This window comes from Equus asinus, chromosome 27, assembly GCF_041296235.1.
Source record: "Equus asinus isolate D_3611 breed Donkey chromosome 27, EquAss-T2T_v2, whole genome shotgun sequence".
In the NCBI taxonomy this organism is placed as follows: domain Eukaryota; kingdom Metazoa; phylum Chordata; class Mammalia; order Perissodactyla; family Equidae; genus Equus; species Equus asinus.
Window position 1 is genome coordinate 5,666,523 of NC_091816.1, and position 14,800 is coordinate 5,681,322.

General features: G+C 36.4%; 1 protein-coding gene across 1 annotated transcript in view; it reads right to left on the bottom strand.

Moving 5' to 3' along the window:
- Nucleotides 1-622: 622 nt before the first annotated feature.
- Nucleotides 623-14,800, bottom strand: part of LOC106827904 (uncharacterized) — an 89,448-nt gene continuing 75,270 nt past the window's right edge. Inside the window, exons 5-6 of the mRNA XM_070499717.1 lie at nucleotides 11,012-11,093; nucleotides 623-1,321 (exon numbers count right to left, since the gene is read on the bottom strand). Coding sequence (XP_070355818.1) covers nucleotides 1,307-1,321; nucleotides 11,012-11,093 — 97 coding nt within the window. The 3' untranslated portion in view covers nucleotides 623-1,306. The remainder of the gene's footprint in view (nucleotides 1,322-11,011; nucleotides 11,094-14,800) is intronic.

The following is a 14,800-nucleotide window of genomic DNA, read 5'->3' on the forward strand; positions in this document are numbered from 1 at the left end:
CTTTGAATAAATATCTATTCAAGTTTTTTGCATATTTTTAATTGGGTTATTTGTTTCTTTGTTGATGAGTTGTAGGAGTTCTTTACACATTCTGGATATAATCTTTCATCAGATTTATGATTTGCAAACATTTTCTCCCATTCTGTGTGTTAACTTTTATTTGTTGATAGTATCCTTTGATGCACAACAGTTTTTAATTATGATGAATTCCAATTTATCTCTTTTTTCTTCTGTTTCTTGTGCTTTTGGTGTGATATCCAAGATATCATTTCCAAATCCCATGATATGAAGATTTCCACCTCTGTTTTATTCTGAGAGTTTTATAGTTTTAGCTCCTACATTTAAATATTTGATCCATTTGGAATTAATCTTTGTATATAGTTAAAGTGTCCAACCTCGTTCTTTTGCATATTGATATTCTGTCATCCCAATACTATTTGTCGAAAGGCTGTCCTTTCCCCTTTGAATGGTCATGGCACCCTTATTGAAAATCATTAGACCATGTATGTGAGAATTTATTTCTTGGTTCCCCACTGTATTCCCCTGAAAAATTTCATTTTTCTTAATCTGTTGCCAAAACTAATGTATCAACTTTCAAGAAGGTACAAAAGAGCCCTGGAGTCCATTTGTCGTTTTATTTTGGCTTCTATTGAGCACAACGAGAATTCAGAATTTTTTTTTACCGCTATAGTAATAAAGACAAGAATATTGATGGAGAAAGACATTTTATAATTTTTAATCAGACAAATGCAAAGAAACAGAGAGCAAAACTCTAGCCTGTAATGATGATGTTGAAATTGGTCATAGAATTGAAATCCCATAGTATGAGTCTTCTGACGATGAAATCATAATTTTCTTCCAACTCAAGAATCAATGACTGAACAGATTATTTCTAATGACAGAAAGGAAATACGGTATTCTCATCCAGTTAGTCATACTTCAGCAAGCAATATTTTGTCACAAATATCTGGAACATTCTGTATTGTAAAGAAAATCTAAAATATATCCTTTCATCTTTTATAACAAGTGGACATAAACATTTTTTGATATGGTTCACAAGTGGACAAATATGTATTCAAAATTTATTGGAAGGAGTTAGATGGCATAGGAGTGATAAACATTAAGATTAATCATTTTAGGGGGCTGGCCCCGTGGCCGAGTGGTTGAGTTCGCGCGCTCCGCTGCAGGCGGCCCAGTGTTTCATTGGTTCGAATCCTGGGCGCGGACATGGCACTGCTCATCAAACCACACTGAGGCAGCGTCCCACATGCCACAACTGGAATAACCCACAACGAAGAATATACAGCTATGTACTGGGGGGCTTTGGGGAGAAAAAGGAAAAAAATAAAATCTTTAAAAAAAAAAGATTAATCATTTTAATTGGTGTTTATAAATACAAAATAAAAATACGTTTGATTATAGTACATCATTTACAATTGCTGTAAAGAAAAATAACAACTATGAAATAGAAAAATATGAAATAATAAAACACATGCAGCCTGGTGAACATTACAAGATTCTGATACAGGAAATCAAAGAAGACTTAAATAAATGGAGAGACATAATGTGTTCACAGACTGGAAGTTTCAATAATAAATAGTAAAGATGTAAAATCTTCCTAAATTGATCCTTAGGTTTAACATAACTTGTATAAAAGTCACAGGAAGATTTTTTTGTAAACATAGACAAGATTATTCTAAAATGTATAAGAAAAAGAGAGACTCTAGAATAGCCAAAACAATTTTGAAAAAGAAGAATAAAGTGGGAGGAATCACTTTTCTCAATGTTAAGATTACTGTACAGCTACAATAATCAAAACAGTGTAGCATTGGTGGAAAGAAGGACATGTAGATGAATGGAACAGAAAAGAGAACTGAGAAATATACCAACACAAAAATGTCCAATTAATTTTTGACAATGATGCAAAAACAATTCAACAGACAAGAAACAGCATTTTCAAAGAATTGCGCAGGAGAAATTGATATCCATTAATCAAAAAATTAATCTCTTACCCTTTATAAATTGTAACTGAAAATGGATCATGGACTTAAACGTAAAACAGACAACCACATCTTTTAGGAATATCACAGCAGAAAGCCTTCAGGATTTAAGACTGACAAAGAGTTCATACACTTGACACCAAAAGCATCATCGAAAAAGGAAAAAGTAGACCTTATCAAAATAAGAATTAAAAAAAGTTTTTGGTCTGAGAAAAAACCAATTACAGACTTGGAGAAAATACGTTCAAATTACATATCCAACAAAATACATGTATCTAAAAAATAAAAAATTTCTGAAAATTCAACTTTTAAAAAACAAAAAATCCAATTAGAAAATGGGCAAAAGATATAAACAGACTTTTCACTAAAGAAGATATGCAGATGCCAAATAAACACATTAAAGATATTCAACATCATTTCCCCTTAGGGAAGTGCAAATTAAAAACACAATGAGATATTAGTACAGACCTAATAGAATGGCTAAGAAAAAAACAAGTGGTATCATCAAACATCAGTGAGGATGCCAAAAACCTTGGTCATTCATATATTATTGGTGGGAATCTCAAATGTTACAGTGACTCTGAAAAATAGTTTGGCAGTCGCTTTTAAAACTATAAATAGCTTACAATCAACCCAGCAATTTCACTCTTGAGTGTGTTCCCAAGAGAATTAAAAATTTACTTTCATGCAGAATCTTCTACATAAATATTCATTGCAGATCTATTCATAATAGCTAAAAATTGGCAACCACTCAAATGTCCTTCAGTGGGTGAATAATTAAACTTTTTTTTCTTTTTGGTGAGGTAGATTGTCCCTGAGATAATAGCCATGCCAATCTTCCTCTGTTTGTATGTGGGATGCTGCCACAGCATGGCTCAATGAGTGGTGTGTGGGTCCACACTCAGGATTCAAGCCTGTGAACCTGGGCTGCCAAAGCAGAGTGTGCAAACTTAACCACTATGCCACTCAACCAGCCCCTAAACAAGTTTTGAGAGAACCATACAAAGGAATACTAGACATAAATAAAAAGGAATGAAATATTCATACATGCAACAGCTTGGATGCAGTTCATGCAAATTATGCAAGAGAAAAAAGCCAATCTGAAAGAGATACAAGCTGTATGATTCCATTTATATAATATTCATAAAATAGCATAAGTAAAGAGATGGAAAGCAGTTTAGTAGTTGCCCGGAGTTAGGAATGGGGAAAGAGAGGACCAGTGTTGCTATATAAAGGGGTAATATTAGGGGCTACATAGTGGTGATATAGTTCCGTGTGTTGACTGTGGTGGTGGTTACACAATGTGAACCTGTGGTAAAACTGCACAGAATGAAATACACACACACAAATGAGTGCATGTATACTGGTGAAATCTCAATAAGGTCTGTGTATTTTACCAATGTCCATCTCCAGTGTCCGCTGGTTCTGATATTCTACTATAGCATTGAAACATGTTAACATTGACAGAGGCTGAGTAAAATGTACACAGAACTTTACATTTCTTTGCACCTCTTTGTGAATCTATAATTATTTCAACATAAAAAGTTAAATAAAAATCACAATAGAAACCAAAAAAATGACGATATCAAGTGCTTCTGAAGTGTGGATCATCTGTATAGAGAAAATGGAACTCTCACAGATTAAGGAAGAGAAGGAAAAATGGTACAGCCACTTTGGAAAATAGTTCATCTGTTTCTTATAAAATTAAAAATACACTTACTAAACAAAAGAATCTGACTCGTAGGTATTTACCCACCAAAAATGAGAACTTGTATGTACTCAAAAGCATATGTGCTCATGTTTCTAGCAGCTTTATTTATAATTGCCAAAATCTAGAAACAGCTCAAATACCTTTCAGTGGGTGAATGGATAAACAAACTATAATACATCTTTTTAACAGAAGGCTACCTAAGGGCCCGCCACAGTGGCCTAGTGGTTAAGTTCCATGCACTCTGCTTTGGCAGCCCGGGTTACTGTGTATAAATTTGTTTAGAAAACCAAATATGCTAAATAAAAAATAACTATTGAGGGGCCAACTGTCTAATATAGTTGCTGCCAGCCACAAGTGGCTATTTAAATTTACATTAAATAAAGTAAAATAAAAGGGAGATTTTAGTTCCCTAGTTGTCTTATTCACATCTCATGTGCTCAACAGCCACATACACAGTGGAGATGTTCTGACATTTCTGTGAGTGCAAAAAGCTCTAGTGGAGCACACGATCTAATACTAACTTTCCACAAGCCGAAACCCATCATCAGTACTTCCTCCTGGTGATGATGGTGTTGGCTCACAAGATGGAGGAGAATATCCAGCCTCACAGTGACAACTAAGGAGAGTATTGCAAGCCTAAAACCAAAACCAAATAAAAAACAAGAACACTTTATATGCATCATAAAAATTAAATGCATTATTTGTGATTGTCACTCTGTATAAGTTATTAAAGTATTGTAGGTTAGTATATTATAGCTAGGTTTTTTTTACTATGGAAAATAATTTTCAAAATAAAATATAATAAATGTCCATGCAATATCTTTTCAAATGTCATGGAGATTTCCTCTTATTATCTCTTGCATTTTAAAAATAAAATTATGTAACATTCTTGATACATCTGAAATGACTTACTCTCGAAAGGCATAGAAATTATAAAATAGTGGAAGTTGAAATTTATTACAAATTGTGCTAAAATTTTAAAAAGTTACTTTGATAAGAGCCAATATTTACCAAAAATAGAGGGAAAACTAAAGCTTGTTTAATCAGACACAGATAGCAAAATTTATTTTGCTAAAAAATAGGAAGGCTAAAAAATATCTATAAATGTGATCTGGTATATGAATCACAGCAAAGATTGGAAGCAGAATAGAGAATCTAGAAATAGGTTAATGCAAAACTAAATTAAAATTGAATAAGAAGAAAAATAAATAGAAAAGAAACTGTAAATAATAGGATATGTGAGTGATTTAGGAAAAAATTTTGATACAATACACACAGGTCACTTTTTTTATGGATTACTAAAGAAAATATGAAGCACCAATATGGCAGGAGACACTAGCCACAAAGTAAAGTGAAAAGCATGTTTGGAAAAACTTACAAAGTTTATAAAATTTGTATAACCCAGTACTTTCACAATGGATGGACGAATAGAAATGCAAATGGCAAATAATGACCATACATACCTACTTAAGAATTGTACAATTAATTATGAAATAAATGTAAATTAACGATGGATTTAACATGTTAGAGGAGATTAAAAAGACTGAGAAGCTACCCGGCCAGAATTGGACAAAACGCACATTTTTATACATGACAGGTGGGAACAAACACTGGTATATTTCTTGAAGACAATATAATATTTATGAAAATTTAAATGGTGCATATATTTGACCCATCAGATTTCATGGCTAACAATTTAAGAAATCAAATAGATGTGCAAAAGTGAATGTAAAACAAAGTCCATTGCACCACTTTTTATAATAGTTAAGTAAAAGTTTTTAGAGTTTTTGTTTTTATGGTATATTTTCACAATCTTTTACTTCCATTACGTGCCATATTTTAGACACATCAGTTGTAAGCAGAACATGTGCATGCGTGTTTGTCTTGCATGATAATCTCTGTCTTTGCTTTTAATGGATCTTTATCTTTGGTTTTTAATTGCAGTACTTTGTCCCTCTACATCTCTGGAGACTGAGACACTGGTGGGGGCCATTGTTCTGAGCTGGTACAGGCGTGCTGATATGGACACGGGTGGGGGCCATTGAGGTGCATCCCTTGGGCTGTTAGCCCAGGGGTCTGCCACACCCACTAGAGCACAGATTTAATCCAGTTCAGGCAGGGCAGGCAACCTGCCCTAGGGTCTGGCCCCACCTAACAGCAAGCCCTCAGGCTACTTTTCAGCCTGCATTGACTGAGTGCAAGGGTGTCTGCCTCTATGGGGCAGGGCTTGTGTGAGGACCAGGTGAACTGTGGAGGGCATTGGGGCAGAGGTGGGGGCCTCTGCAGTGTGGCGTTGGGGTACCCAATTAAGAGGACAATTGCAATAAGAGTGTGCTGATAGACTTTGTGGCCAACAGTGCTGAGGCCCCTCCAAACTGGATTTACAAAGAGCTGCCCCTTTGTCCCTCTCTTCTCCTTCTGGGACACCTATAATCTGAATGTTAGCACACTTGACATTGTCCCAGAGTTCCCTTAGACTGTTCTCATTCTGTCTAATTCTTTTTTCTCTTTTCTGTTCTGCTTGGGTGATTTCCTCTAGTCTTTCATCTAGCTCACTGATCTGTTCTTCTGCTTCCTCTACTCTGCTGAGTCCCTCTAGTGAATTTCTCGTTTTCAACATTGTATTCTTCATTTCTGATTGTTTTTTTTAAAAATTATCTTCCAGTTCTCTGCTGATGTGCTCACTGTGTTCATCCATTCTTCTCCACATATCTGTGAGCATCCTCATGATATTTTGTTTGAACTCTTTGTTGAGTAGGTCACTTGTTTCTGTTTCATTTAGTCCTTTCTCTGGGGTTTTGTCCTGTTCCCTTGTTTAGAAAGTATTCCTTTGTCTCCTTATTGTGCCTCTTTCTCTGTGCTTATTTCTATGTATTAGGTGAGTCGGCTATGTCTCCTGATGTTGGAGAAGTGGCCTCATGTATGAGATGCCTTATGAGGCCCAGCAGTGTGCTTCCCTCTCCTCACCAGTCCAGAAGATCCAGGAGTGACCCCTTTGTGGGGTAGTTGTGTCCTTTTGCTGTGGCAGGGTTGCTCCCACTGCAGGTACCCAGGGAGTATAATCTTTCCTTCCCTGGCCAGCTGTTTGTAAATCTGGTTTGTGGAGCCTCAGCACCCTTGGCTACAAAGTCTATCAGCACACTCCTATTGCAGTTTTCCTCTTAACTGGGTTGGTACCCAGTGTAGCTGGTTGCTAGGCTCAGGGGCTTACAATTGCTAAATGCCTCAGGCCTATAAGGCTGTTGTCAGTTCTCTTAGGAGTGCAGCTGAGTGGGGCTGGCCCTAGGCACAGGAGCACTCAATTGTTTCAGGCTTTGGAAGGTGGGACTGATCCTTTTTATGGCTATTTGTGAAGCACAGGTCTTCTGCCACTGATAAGCCTCACCCCCCAGAGGACCAAATACACTGTCAACACAGTCCTGGTCCGTGTGCACTTCTCAACCCCCTGCAGCATACCCCGATGCTGCACTGCAGAGGCCCCAACCTCTCCACCAATGCCCCCCCACAATTCACCTGGTCCTCACACAGGCCCTGCCCCACAGAGGCAGACACCCTTGCCTGCCTGTAGAGAATCAAGGCACTCAGTCAATGCAGGCTGAAAAGTAGCCTGAGGGCTTGCTGTTAGGTGGGGCCAGTCCCTAGGGCTGGTTGCCTGCCCTGGCTGAACTGAACTAAATCTGTGCTCTAGTGGGCCTGGCAGACCCCTGGGCTAACAGGCCAAGGGATGAACCTCAATGGTGTCCACTGGGTTCCATGTCAGCACGCCTGGGCCAGTTCAGAACAATGGCCCCCACCAATGTCTCAATCTCCAGAGAGGTCCCTCCTCTCACCAAGATGCCCCCAGAGCCCACCAGGTGAGTCTCGTTTCACCAAAGGACTGTCCACCTTCTCTCTGGTGATTTTAGGTTGCTGCAATGAGTGAGTTTGTGCGTGGGCCTTTTAAGACCCAGGTCTTTTCAGCCTTTGGCCAACAGCTTTTCTGGGGGTATCCTCACTGCAGTTAACAGCCAGCAAAGCCAGACAGTAAGACCACCGTCTCAGTTGGGCTGAGTCTGAAGGATGCTTATAGCAGTATCGGACCCTGCTCCGGACCTCACGCCTCCAGGGAGGGCTGCATACCTTAGGGTGGCTCCTGCCTGGCCAGCTGAGAAGCTCCGCTGCTCCCAAAGGTGGCTTTTTTCCCCTCCCGTAGGAATATCTGCCTCTTCTGCCTTAGTCAGGACTGTCCCTTGTTGTGGGTGTTCTTTTTAACCAGTTTTAATTTTTCTCCCCAGGGTAATTTTTCCAAAAATAGTTGTAACCTGGTTGTGTTCGTGGGCGGAGATGAGTTCTGAGTCTGCTTACGCCACCATCTTGATGAGATCTGTCTCCTATAATTTTTAATTGCTATATTTCCCTAGTGAATTGAACTTGCTATCATTATGAACTAATATTCTACTTCTATCCAGTAACGCTTTTTTTCTTATCATCTACTTTAGCTATACCACCTTTCTTTTAATTAGTATTTGCATGATACATAGTTTTACTTTCAATCTTCAGTTTTCTTGTTTGAAATATATTTCCATATATCTCAGCTTATATTTGGATTATTTTTCCATGCAGTATGATAACCTTTGTCCTTTAATTGGATAATGTAGTCAATTAATGTATTTCTGACATTTTTGGATTCAATTTTTTCTATTTGTTCCAGGTAGTTTATATTTCTTTTTCTATCTTTACTTGTCCTCTAATAATTTAATAGCTCCTCTAATTCCATTTTTCTGTTCATATTTTTACTGATTACCTGGTAAATTACAACATACATACTTATCAAAGTCTAAAGTTAATCAACATCTTTTATCTTCTTCCGGGACAATACTGCTTCTTAAAAAAAAAAAATTTTATCTCCATTTACGCTCCTTCAATCTATATATTATTATATGTACAATTTAAGGTAATGTTAGATGCTGCTATAAACAAGCATCTAAAATCTTAGTTGTTTAATACACACACATAAAGCCCAGTGCAGATACTCCTGGGTAGTGGGTAGACTTCCACATGCTCGTGTTGAAATACTTACATATTGTGCTCCTGTCCTTATTTACAGCCTTTCTATTAAGCTTACCAGCAGAAAGGCTCACACAGTTTTAACTGCTCCAACCAAGAAGTGACATACATTACTCCCATTCATATTATATGGCTTGATCTAAATATAACAAGGTCTGAGAAATGTAGTCCCTGAATTGGCACATGCTTTCCAGCCACAGCTGTAGACAGTGGTATCAGCCTATGACCCATTATTGTTACTTGTTTTAATTTAATCTTGTCTCTATTTTAATTTCATCAGACACCATTATTATTGATTCATACAGGCTATGTTCAAACAATTATTACTTTCATTACTCTTCATTCCCTCTGAATCGCAGATCTCCCATCTGGGATCACTTCCTTCTGCCTGAAGTATATTTATAATTTCCTTTGGTAATATTAAGGAAATATTACCAAATAACTGTTGGCATATAAGTGGAGGCAAAGAAACAAAGAAGAAAAATGGAAAATAAGGTGATAGTGTTAACTCTAAAAATATCAATAATCACAAGAATGCACATAATTTAAACTGAAATTAATTAAAACACATTTTTATATTGAATAGGGAAAAATAGTTCCAGTTATATGCTGTTTAGAAGAAACACTCCTGAATTGGCAAGGATTATATGTAGCTGCATGAGACAGAAAACTCAAAATAATAACTAATAATAATAAGTTTATTTCTCTCTCACATGAAAGTAGCTTCTTGATCTTTAGGGACCTGGACTCTCCAGCTACCTAGTCCATCATGCCTAGGTAATGACCTTGTCTTCACATGGCATTTTAAATAGCAGATTGGAGAAGACCACAATGAAGAATTGGTACCATGCCTTTAAAGAAGCTTCATGGAAGTTCCAAATATTATTTCTGCTTGCATCTCTCTGGATGAAACTTAGAAAAATCTAGCTACAAGAAAAGCTAGGAAATGAAGACTTCTATATGAGCAGGAGTATGCATATCTGAAAACTGAGGTTTGTTTAAAAAGAAAAGGATCAAATAGAAACTGGAAGAGGTATGTAGAGAGATATTTATGAAATATTGTTTGTAATGGCAAAAATAGAAACAACCAAAATGCCCAAGAAAAGTGTAAAGGATACAGTGCAGCATATTCATATAATGAAACATTACACACCAGTGCAAAAAATTAACTAGACACAAAGGATTTTGAGGACAGTGAAACTACTCTGTATGATAGATCTAACTCTAAAATGTTAGATATATGTCATTATATATTTGTCAGAAGTCATAGAATGTACAACACCAAGAGTAAACTCTAATGTAAACTATGGACTTAGGGTAATTAGAATGTGTCACTGCAAGTTCATCATTTGTAACAAATGTACCACTCTGTGATGGGATGTTAATAGTAAAGGAGGCTATGCGTATGTGGGAGCAGGGGATATATGGGATATGTCCATGCTTTCCTCTCTATTTTGCTGTGAACCTAAAATTTATCTTTAAAAAAAAGTCTTAAAATAACTAAAATTTCATGTATCAGGATGGATAAATCTCAAAATTCTAAGTGGAAACAAAAAAATTCAAATTGCAGAATGACACAGTATGATACGATTTACATTATGTCTAAGGCATAAGAAACAATTCTTGTTTAGAGATATGTTCAATTGTTGCAAAAGTATAAGAGTTTTTAAACGAAATGTTTTGTAAAAGTATAAGTATAAAAGCTCTGAATTCATCTCCTCCAATGGTTCTATGCTACACCCTGCCTCAGTCATACATTCCTATGGCTCCCACCCTATGCCTTGTCAACAGACCTGTATCAATAAGTGCAACTCCTCCATCATCTCTCTAAAGTGCATCCCACATCCTGACCACCTACTTTCTTTCCTGATCACTCCTCCAGGACCCAACTGCAACAATCCATGTACCCACCAGCATATCCAAACCATGGTTCCCACATTTTCACTGTTCCTGACTTCCTTAGTGACTTCTCTCCTTCCTTAACCAGTTCAAATTCTCTTACAAACTGAGGAAGCTGAGGAAGCTGAGGAAGATTCACCCTGAGCTAACATCTCCTGCCAATCTTCCTCTTGTATGTAAGCCACCACCACAGCATGGCCACTGACAGACAAGTGGTGTAGCTCTGTGCCCAGGAACCAAGCCCAGGCCACCAAAGCAGAACGCACCAAACTTAATCACTTGGCCACCAGGGCTGGCCCTGGATAATTCTTAAATGTACAAATATTTTAAATAAAAAGATTAAATAATTACATACCAAAGCAATTCCTGCAGAATAATGGGTAATGCACATCTTTCCAGGAAACGCTGCTCCCACATAATCTGGATAATCTTTATAGCTAAATAAATAGGTATACGTTTACAATTAATTTTGACAAACAATTCAAAGGAGAGAAATTCCAGTAATAATTTATCTGTAGTTCATAAAATCCTAATCTAAGGCAAATTGGGGTATGATCTTTCCATATGTCCTTAATTGTTTTGATTTTGGAAGATAGTCTTCATTAAACAAGATTAAGCACTCTGGATTTCTAAAACATACCCCACAGATCCAAGTTTTTGATGGCTTTACTGTTCTCATCACATTTGGTTAGGACTGCCACAGACTTTGACCAAATATTTTGATCAAAAGCATTATGTTGAGTGACAATGAAAAAATTTTAATGCATGGATTAAAAATTTCCTTCTCATGTAAAAAAGCTCACCAGTTTCTCATAGGAATGACTTTATTGTTCTACAACTTAACATTATTATTTTGAGCAAGGGCCCAAATAAATTGTTATATAATAACAGCACTGTTCTCAGAGATATACATAAATTATTCCATTTACTCCTCAAATCAAGCCAGTGAAAAAGATGTTATTTTTATCCCCATTGAACAAATAAAACATCAGATGGAAACTATAAATAACTTTCTCAAGGTAGTATGATTAATAAGTGCTACTGATGAATTTGAACTTGGGCAATCTGAATCCAGAGCCATACTCTCAATCACTAAGGTATAGACACTCCCAACATATTCTGCCATCTTAGAGCCCCCACCAAAACAAACATTCCAGAATGTGTGTAAAGAAGCTTGGTATTCAATTCTCAATTCGAAATGCTCCTTTGGTCTCAACTGCACTTCAGTTCACAATTGCACTGTGTCCTCTCTGCTGCCTTTACTCTGGCTCTTTGATATCGTTTATACCTAACCCTTCCAGCACTTGTTTCCAAGTATTTGCTCTCAACACCCAACTCTGGCTTTCTAATTCAATGTCTAAGTATTGTTTACACTCTTCTCCATCCAAGAGACTTCTCCCAATAGATAAGAGTTTCCCTAAAACTCTAGGCATACTCCTAATAAGCTGGACTCAGTAATAGTTATTTTTTACTTAATACTGCCCACCCAGTCTCCACATCAAATCAGTTGTCAAGATCTACCGTTTCACTTCTTCCATGTTTCTTGTATCCTTTCCCTCATTCAAAGTTCCAGCTCTAGTTCTAACTATGAATTCCATATTCTTTGAAAAGAACTACAAAATTATTTAGTCTCATGCCTCTAAGCACATTGTTTCCATAACCTAGAACACCTTCCTATCCCTTCTCTGAATTTAAACATACCTAAACTCTGCATTCCCACTTTTAATTTAATTAGTACTTGTTTAATTTGGGCTTTTCGTTATACATGACTTTGAGTCAATCTCTCTCTCTCTCTTGCTCTCACTCTCATTCTTTTTTCTCCTGTAAACTATAAACAAGTAGAGATAATGCACTAACATTCATCTGTGGAGTAACATCAGCAAGATAGCAGAAGGGGTGTTTTCAGCCCTCATCTCCCCACAGAAATGATTTTGACAACTACCCACGGATAAGAGTACTTTCTGGGAGTCCAAGAGTCCAGAGGAGAAGTCCCAGCACCTCATTGGAGGGAAAATCCAAGAATAGATACAAAGGAGGAGGAAAGAACAGTTTCACTTTACCCCAAGGCACTACAGCTCAGTGCTAAGAGAGACACCCTGAGCCATGATTTCTCAGGGGAAGATGAGAGCATATTGAGTGCCTCCAGCCATGTGGGATTCTGCACAAGAGGCCCACTTCTTAAGTGTCCGTTGACAGATGAATGGATAGAAAAAATGTGATATATATATACAATGGAATATTATTCAGCCTTAAAAAGGAAGGAAATTCTGCCATTTGCAACGTAGATTAAATTTGGAGGAGATTATGTTAAGTGAAATAAACCAGACATAAAGACAAATACTGTATGATCTCACCTAAGTGAAATCTAAAATAGTCCAACTCATGAAAACAGAGAGAAGAATGGTGGTTGCCAGGGGTTAGGGATGGAGGAAATAGGAAGATGTTGCTCAAAGGGTACAAAGTTTCTGTTCTGTAGGATGAGTAAGTCCTGGAGATGTAATGTACAGCATGGTGACTATAGTTAATAATACTGTATTGCAAATTTGAAATTTAGTAAGAGAGTAGATCTTAAGTTTTGTCACCACAAACACAAAAAGATGGTAACTATGTAAGGTGACAGGTATGTTAATTAGCCTTACTATGGTAATCATTTCACAATGTATACATATATTAAAACATCACACTGTACACTTCAAATATATACAATCTTTATTTGACAATTTTAATTCAATAAAGGTTGTAAAAAAAATAAGAAAAATAAAGGTGAGGGAACTGAGGCAGAGGTGGCATTTGCCCTAGGTGACAGAGCTAAGTTAAGGCAGGCAGTTGGCCTCCAGAGCTTAAATTCTGAATCACTATACTATACTATCTCAATAAACATTTGATGTAAAATGTTTAAAAGAACTTAAACTTGCAATGTTCATAGTACCTACTGTATGACTTATTCATACCAGATTATAAGCTTCTGGAATACAGAGACCATAGAAAATTATAATTAATTATTGTATTTTAATAGTACCTATTCTAGGACCTTACTCATTGTAGATATGCAAAATATGTTGCTGCAGTAAAATAATACCAAGATACCAAGGAGTATTACTGAAGTTCTAGGATGCTGATTGTACCCTAATTTCTCCATTTCTAATGGGATAAATTCTCTTTCAGCAATCTCACTTATTAATGGAATCAAAGTTCAATGTTCTATTTAAAAAATAATACATCATGCCAAAGTGATGTTTCTTCTAGGAATGCGAGGACAGTTCAAGGTTGGGAAATATATTAATATAATTATTTGTTTTAAGAGAGCTAAGGAGAATATCTTATATCATCCCTATAAAAGCTGAAAGATTATTTTTCAAACTGTTTGTATAACGTGGATCTATGGCTACTGCCTTAATATTATACACACACAAAGATATGGGCACACATGTGCAAGTGCACACACACACACACACAAACACACATTTTAGCCCAAAAAGCTAAAAAGCATACTACTGAACAAGGTAATATTCCCACTAAAGTAAAGAAGAAAACAGACATGACCCATGTTACCATTATTACCACTACTATTTAACATTGTATTAAATTAGCCAGAGCAGTAAGATTAGAGAAAGAAATTGAAAATACAAAATTAGGAAAAAAAGAGATAAAACTACTTGTACTTATAGATGGCATGATTGTATGCATGAAAAACCAAGGTAATAAACTTAACTATTAAAAACAATAAATTTAGTAAGGCAGTAGGATATAAAATAAATACAGGCATACCTCAGAGATATTGCAGATTCAGTTCCAGACCACCACAATAAACTGGATACCACAATAAAGCAAGTCACAAGATATTTTTTGTTTCTCAGTGAGTATAAAAATTACGTTTACACTATACTGTAGTCTTTGAAGTGTGCAATAGCATTATGTCTAAAAGAATGTAACATACATTAATTTAAAAATACTTTATTGCTAAAAAATGCTACCCATCACCTGAGGCTTCAGTGAGTTTTAATCTTTTTGCTGGTGGAAAGTGTTGTAAAAAATACAGTTATCTGAGAAGCACAATAAAGCAAGGAGCAATAAAATGAGGTATGCCTGTATATGAAAATTAAGTAATTTTTATACATAAAAACAACATCTTGTTAGTAGACAG